This window comes from Penaeus japonicus, unplaced genomic scaffold (genome assembly GCF_977035675.1).
Source record: "Penaeus japonicus unplaced genomic scaffold, GWHDUDI00000001_assembly GWHDUDI00000022, whole genome shotgun sequence".
Taxonomy (NCBI): Eukaryota; Metazoa; Arthropoda; class Malacostraca; order Decapoda; family Penaeidae; genus Penaeus; species Penaeus japonicus.
In genome coordinates this window covers 6,234,837-6,242,336 of record NW_028234424.1, presented here as the reverse complement: position 1 = coordinate 6,242,336, position 7,500 = coordinate 6,234,837, and the positions used below count along the sequence as shown (strand labels likewise).

At 35.5% G+C, this 7,500-nt stretch overlaps 1 protein-coding gene across 9 annotated transcripts in view; it reads right to left on the bottom strand.

Annotated features, from left to right (window-relative positions):
- Positions 1–7,500, bottom strand: part of LOC122254769 (uncharacterized) — a 42,656-nt gene that overhangs the window by 1,964 nt on the left and 33,192 nt on the right. For 3 of the 9 annotated variants that reach the window (XM_043018631.2, XM_086549389.1, XM_086549394.1), the window contains exons 13-19: positions 7,152–7,454; positions 4,793–5,011; positions 4,150–4,347; positions 3,528–3,646; positions 1,366–1,552; positions 953–1,116; positions 527–717 (exon numbers count right to left, since the gene is read on the bottom strand). In XM_043018631.2, the coding sequence (XP_042874565.1) occupies positions 527–717; positions 953–1,116; positions 1,366–1,552; positions 3,528–3,646; positions 4,150–4,347; positions 4,793–5,011; positions 7,152–7,454 (1,381 nt within the window). Of the gene's footprint in view, positions 718–952; positions 1,117–1,365; positions 1,553–3,527; positions 3,647–4,149; positions 4,348–4,792; positions 5,012–7,151; positions 7,455–7,500 lie in introns of all 9 variants that reach the window. The other 6 variants (XM_086549387.1, XM_086549390.1, XM_086549388.1 and 3 more) reach the window with 4 other exon arrangements.

The following is a 7,500-nucleotide window of genomic DNA, read 5'->3' as shown; positions in this document are numbered from 1 at the left end:
TAAGTACTGTCTACTTTGAAAAGTCTACTTACGCTAAACGGGTCGCCATCAGAGGTAAGTGAGCATCCAAATTTTCTTCTTTGGTCATTTCAATATTATTCACCATATTCTGGGGCACCCTAAATGAGTCACATCATTGAAAGACAGAAGCTTTAGTAAATGAAAGGAGATATGAAAAAAAAAAAAAAACACTGTATCAAAATACATAAAGCTAAAACAAATAACAAGACAAATAACAAAACAATAAATAACAGAAATAGAAACAGATTCTCCTGCACTGTGCCACCTCACTCACAACAAAAGCCACATCCTTGACAGAAACAAACAAATAAAAAGATAAAATAAAATGTGTCAAGGCAGAAAAAAAGAAAAGACGTGGAAAGAGAAACGACCTCGATCCCTTTTTCACGTAAAAGGCGAGGTCGATGGCACTCCCACCTCCACCTCCTCCTCCTCCTCCAGCAGTAGCAGCAGCAGCAACAACAACTATGGATTTATTATAAGTCTTTGACCTGTCGATCCTTGCCATTGATCTGCAAGTCCTGACGGTAGATGTTGTCGGTGGGCAGCTCATTGTGGTGGACAACTGTGCAGCAAGAGTGGAACGACCATTTGGAGATCTGCCCCTGCCGGTAATAGGCCAGCACCAACACACCCTCGTCCCGGTCACGGGTCAGAGATGGCCCATTGATGTCTACCCAGGGGTGCCCGAAGCAGCTGTGGGAGGGGAGAAAAGTGTCAAGGGCAGGGTAGAGAGAGAAAGATGAAAAAGATTGTTGCATGAGTTGTATCTTATCAGCACTAGACCTATAACAACAAATATTAATCATAAAATTATCAAATATATACTAATCATACAAACAATCACAATTATATGATAATCATTACAATAACATGATAATAATTGGGCAAATTTGAGAAAAGACTTCAACAGTCACTTAAAGCACAATACCTATAGTAAACAGCATGGAGTATGATGCCAATGAGATAGCTGAGTGCACACACTACTGCCGAGATGATGATGAAGGTGTTGTCGTACTTCTCTTTGTTGAGGCCGACTATCCCCAGAGAGAGGAGGACCAGGTTCTCTATGAATGCCAGGATCAGGAATAAGACCTGATGAGAAGAGAGAAAGGGAAAAATGGTAGTTTCCTCATATTCTTATGGGTTGAGTTTTTCTATCTTGTTTTTTTTTTTTCTCTCCCTATCTTTCCATTGAGCCCTGTCTATCTTTCTCCTAACTTTCTAACCCCACAACCCAAACTTTCAACCAGCCAACCCCAAGCCCTCAACTTCTCTGCCTCTCAGCTGTCCAAATCCTCCCCAAACTTTCAACCGTCCGACCATATGGAACCTGAGCCTCACCTGAATGACGACTGTGGAGTGCCTGCGTGACAGCAGCTTCTTGACAGCAGATGGGCGCTCGAGACGGAAATAGACCAACGTCGATGCGATGGTGCCGAGGAAGACATAGAAGTAAGGGCGGAGGTAGGCCAACAGGCAGTGGCAGCACCTGTAGTTCCTTACAGGGAGGACCGACCTGTAAGGTAGGCTAAAGTAAGACAAGAGGGGTAGATTGAGGTTGTTAGTAAGTGGAAGTGAAGGTTAGTATAATATTTTTTGTTAGTTCTATTATCATATGTAGATATTTGAGGTATTTAAAGGTGTTTACAATCTACATTTATTACTAATACTATCATTATTATTGTATCTACTATTTTTAACATTTATTTCTTATCATTACTTATATGTCATTCTTTTATTATCTCTATGTTGACTATATACCAATATTTAAGAAAAATTACTAACTAATGATATTTCATCATAAAAATTCTCAGATCAAAAAACAGAATACAATAATACAAACTGATTAAATAAAGGTGTGTGTTTGTGTTAGCGATTATGTGTGTGAGTGTGCGTAAATGTGTGTGTGAGCGTGTATCCAAGTGTGTGCGAGTGTGCATGTGCAAATGTATATATATGAATATATATACATATGTATATAAGTGTGTTTGTGTATGTAGATAAATATATAACTATTATATATATATTTATTAATATACATATATATATATATATATATATATATATATATATATATATATATATATATATATATATATGTATATATGTATGTATGTGTATATGTATGTATGTGTGTGTTTATGTGTGTATGTATATGTGTATGTGTGTGTGTATGTGTGTGTGTGTGTGTGTATGTTGTGTGTGTATGTGTATGTGATGTGTGTGATGTGTGTGTGTGTGTGTGTGTGTGTGTGTGTGTGTGTGTGTGTGTGTGTGTGTGTGTGTGTGTGTGTGTGTGTGTGTGTGTGTGTGTGTGTGTGTGTGTATGTGTGTGTGTATATGTATGTATGTATGTATGTATGTATGTATGTATGTATGTATGTATATATGGGTGTATGTATATATGTGTATATATGTGTGTACGTATGTGTGTATATATGTGTGTATATGTATATATGTGTGTATGTATATATGTATATGTGTGTATGTATATATGTGCATATATGTGCATATGTGTATATTATATATATATATATATATAATTATTTATATATATATATATATATATATATATATATATATTATATATATATATATATATTATATATTATATATATATATATATATATATTATTTATATATATATATAAATATATATATATATATATATATATATATATATATATATATATATATATATATATTATATATATATATATATATATTATATATTTATATCTATTATATATATATATATATATATATTATATATATATATATATATTATATATATATATATATATATATATATATATATTATATATAATATTATATATATACATATACACACATATATATGTGCACATATATACATATACCCATTTTCCTCCATGCTCTCCAGAAAGAAAAAAACTTACAGACAGAAGCAAGAAACCTGCTCCATTTTCCAGCAGAAAGTAAAAACAAATTAAAAGAAGAGAAAAAGCATAATAAATTAAAAGAAACACAAAAAATACAGCAAAAAATGTTAGTAATGCAACTACTACTAATATCATGGAGATTAATCATTCCAAAGAAAGAAATAGTTGTATCATGAAGCAAAATAATGCAATAATGCTAAGGCTAATTGTGATATGAATGAGGATAACTATAATGCTAATAATTAGAAAAAGAATAGTAAGTCACATTACTGTAATATAATTATAAAAACAATAATAATATAATAGTAATTATACTGGTGATGGTAATAATAATAATAATAATAATAATAATAATAATAATAATAATAATAACAATAAAAATAATAACAATAATAATCATAAGAATAACAGAAACAATAACAAATGGTAACAGTAACGATAATAATAATAATAGCCACTATCGTATCATGCCAATAAAAAAAACAAATACAACACACAAATTAATAAAATTAACATGAACTTAAAAATAAAAATGCTGTCATTCTCATAGCACCATACAAGGGGAAACTAAACTATACCAACCTCTCTTCCAGTTTCAGCTTGAAGACGAGGACGATGACGAAATGTACCCCCAGTACCACGAACACCTTCCAAGTGTACGCCAGGGTGAACACGGTGCATGCTATTGCTCGGGATACGACCTATATGGAGTTCGGGGTTGGACGATTGGAGGTAAGGGTAGAATGGGGTTGGGGGCGAAATTTGGGGTGAGAGGTTGGGTGGGGAGGGAAAAAGAGAGAAAGAGAGAGAGAGATAGGGAGACATTAGGGTTAAAAATACAAGTGATGTATCTATATATTGAAATTGTTAGACAGGAAAATTGTTGAATAATTTGTTTATATCATGTGATTCTGTGTTGGAGAAATAAATACTGAGGAATAATACACATGATCTGATTTAATATTAATATTTTAAGAACTTGTCCTGCTAAGTGTGCAAGATGTAAACCACTACCATTACTATGATAAGAGAGACAGAGACAGCAAAAGACAAATAGAGAGACAGAGGACAGTAAACACTGACAAAGATCCAGAAAAACAATTAATACAGACATGGAGACAGAAAGCAATACAAAGGTGACAAGAAAGTGAGACAGACAGAAGGGTACAAACAGCCTATTTGGGAAAGAAAAAAAAGGCCTTACCTGGAAGAAAATGGCAAAGAGGAGTGGCAGCGCATTGAGGATGGTGAGCCCACCCAGCTTGGAGAAGCGGTGGTATGAGGTGAACGACCACGTCAGTGACACCAGTGAGATGAGCACCGAGAACACCTGCTTGGACAGCTGTGTCTTCTGCCCGCCTGATGACAGGGATAGGATGGAACCCAAGGTCACGTCTTTCACCTGTATGGGAGAAAGTGGGGGAGGTTACAGATATGGTTGTGCATGGGTATTGATGAAGGAGATGGTGGAGAAAGTGGATGAAGAGGAGGAAGAAGAGAAATAGGAGGAGGAGGAGGAAGAAGAGGAAGAGGGTAAGTCAATGCATTAATCTTGAAGCAACACTACAACTTAATCAGAGAAGTAATACTAACAAATTTCTGAAGATAAGGTATTAATGAGAATGAATACAACTGCAAAATATTCATATAACTATTCTAGTTTCTACACAATATCTATCACAATAAATTCCCACAACCCCATAAGAAAAAATAAACAATACAAAATTATATGAGGAATAAAAAACAAGGCCATAAAGAAATGGTATCTATAACATTTTTACCCTCAATGCTCCTCTTATCAAAGTAAAATACCCCCCCAAAAAAAAACAGCTTAAATGTCATCTTACCTCATCCAGCTCAGTGTACCGCGTACCCACAATGTACAGCTGCAAGATGAGCTGGAATGCCGATTCTAAGGTGGCTTCCATCACATTAGTTATGGCCACGCGCATCTGGGCCACGTGCTTCAGGTCATAGTACTTGCGAATCTTCTGGTCTCTCATGTGGTGGCGATATGTCTTGGTGTTACCAGGACCCCCTAGGCTGTTGTAAGATTTTGAGTCCACCTGCAGAAAGGCATGGAGAGGTGTTACTTTGGGAGGTTAGGGCATCTGAGTAGATGCGTGGGTTAGGAAGGTGGAGGGGTTTTGAAAGGTCTTACATGGATGTATCACTACGGATGAGCCTCATGGCCTTAGGGAAAAGGAAGTGTACTCCAAGGGCTTTTACATTGTTCAGAGAGGGTGGTCAGTTCTATATGCAGATTGATGTAGAGAAGCACTGTATTGCTGAGAGAATGAGAAATAGGACTGCAATGCCTTATTGAATGGTTCTGCAAGGAAGATCAAAGTGAACCAAGATACTGAAAAAAGATTAAGATAAAAAAAGCAACTAGGTAAACGAACATACAGTGAAATGTAAATGTATAGACTGAGTATGCTTTGAGACTGAGATTTTTCTCCATATGAGTTACAGTTTATATAAAAAAATCATAGGCCAAAATATCTATAAAACATGAAAACTATATATTTGCCATACATTAGTGAAAAAAAATCAACAATCTGAAGCATGTTCAACAATCACCAACACTCAAAAATTATCAAATCAAAAGATGAAAAATAAAACAATCCTGAAAAAAGGTATTGCATTTTTAACAGAGTACAAATATTTATAAAACAATGAATATAATTATATAGCTGGTCTTAAGTCTGCATTCTGCCAAAATCAACTCAATTTCTCAAAATGAAAATAAACTTCAATGCAATTGCAAGACCTGATAAGTTATATTTCAAACTGCACTATGAGAATTGGTTGTGTGATCAAAATAGCCTTTTAGGGAACAGACCATCAAAGTTTTGGCAATTGAATAAAAATATCAATCAAGTGTATTGTTTCCTAACTTAACATACAAACACCTCTCAAAAAAAAACCATATAACTTTATTCTGATTTTGTCAAATAACTCAAAAACAGATAAAGTTTTTGAAAAAAAAAGTAAATTGTAAAATGTAAAACAATTCTAATATGCATTTATTGTTTCACTGATTATGTTAAATGATGTAAATAATTCATCTTGTTTGCACAAAGACAAGAAAATGAGAACTGGGAAATTAAGCAAGGAATATAAGAATATTAAAGAAACTCAACATTAGAACACATAAAAGTTTTAGGACTAACTCAATGATAAATTTTCAAATCATAAATTCATGAAATCTTGGACATATATAAAAAGATGACTCTGGTAGTCACAACACACTTCTGCATAGACATTTATATACACCCCTGACACTCACTGGGTTAGCATATCCTGTTATGGTTATGTTGTTGCTCATACACACACACACAAACAAAACTAATAAATACTAAAAACATGAAGATGATCAATATTAGGTACACTAAAACTGTTAAAGTCAACCCTTACAACATTCTAGAACAGACAAACCTGAAAGATTAGCAATTTGGGGGAAAAGAGTTCTGGCACTAAAGGTAATTTTTCACTAGTTTTCAGCCAGTATCTGTTCATGCAACTGAAGCTCCTGCAAGATACCTGGATGCAGCATTGGCAAGAGGAGCCGAGGTAATTCCACTACAGAGACACCCTATAAACAGAAACTTGAGGTAAACTAGTAATTTCCTAGAGTGAGATGGAGGGTTCTACCTTATGCAAGTCCATGTAACTACAAACAGTAATATAAAAATAAAAGTAAAAAGAAAGAAATGGAGAGAGAGAGAGAGAGAGAGAGAGAGAGAGAGAGAGAGAGAGAGAGAGAGAGAGAGAGAGAGAGAGAGAGAGAGAGAGAGAGAGAGAGAGAGAGAGAGAGAGAGAGAGAGAGAGAGAGAGAGAGAGAGAGAGAGAGAGAGAGAGAGAGAGAGGAGAGAGAGAGCGAGAGCGAGAGAGAGAGCGAGAGAGAGAGAGAGAGAGAGAGAGAGAGAGAGAGAGAGAGAGAGAGAGAGAGAGAGAGAGAGAGAGAGAGAGAGAGAGACAAGAGTGGTAGGAGAAAAACAATGAAATTCTCAAATATGCAAAATAAGTCTTTCAAAGATGCCCAATCATTACATAGATAAAACTAAAGATATAGAGCATTAAAAAGAAGTAGAACCAAATAAAAGAAAGAAAAGTAGAAAAGAAAAGTTTCATTTTCTTTTTTTTGTGAGAACCCCAAATCTTAGAGCAAGCAATGAGCCAAAGTGATCTAACCAAACCCACCTCCTGCATCTGCCTGGCCGTGACATTCATGTGTTTCATTTGCGCATAGGTGTTCTCCAGGTAGGCCATGACAGGGGCGAGGGGGGTGAGGAAGATGACAGAGTACATGGTGACACGGAGGAAGCTGGGCAACAGACGGAACACGGGCAGGATGTCTGGCTGTGTAACGTGGATGTACAGGTTCCACAGGGAGAGGAGTGTGATGGGCAGCAGGATGAAGAACAGCGTCAGCACAAAGTTGATCTTGTACTGCGACTCAGTGATGTTGTAGAAGATCCCCATGCAGAACTCTCTGAACACCTGCTGTGGGGTTTGGGAGAAGGGAGAATACTGTAAGAACATTATGTAA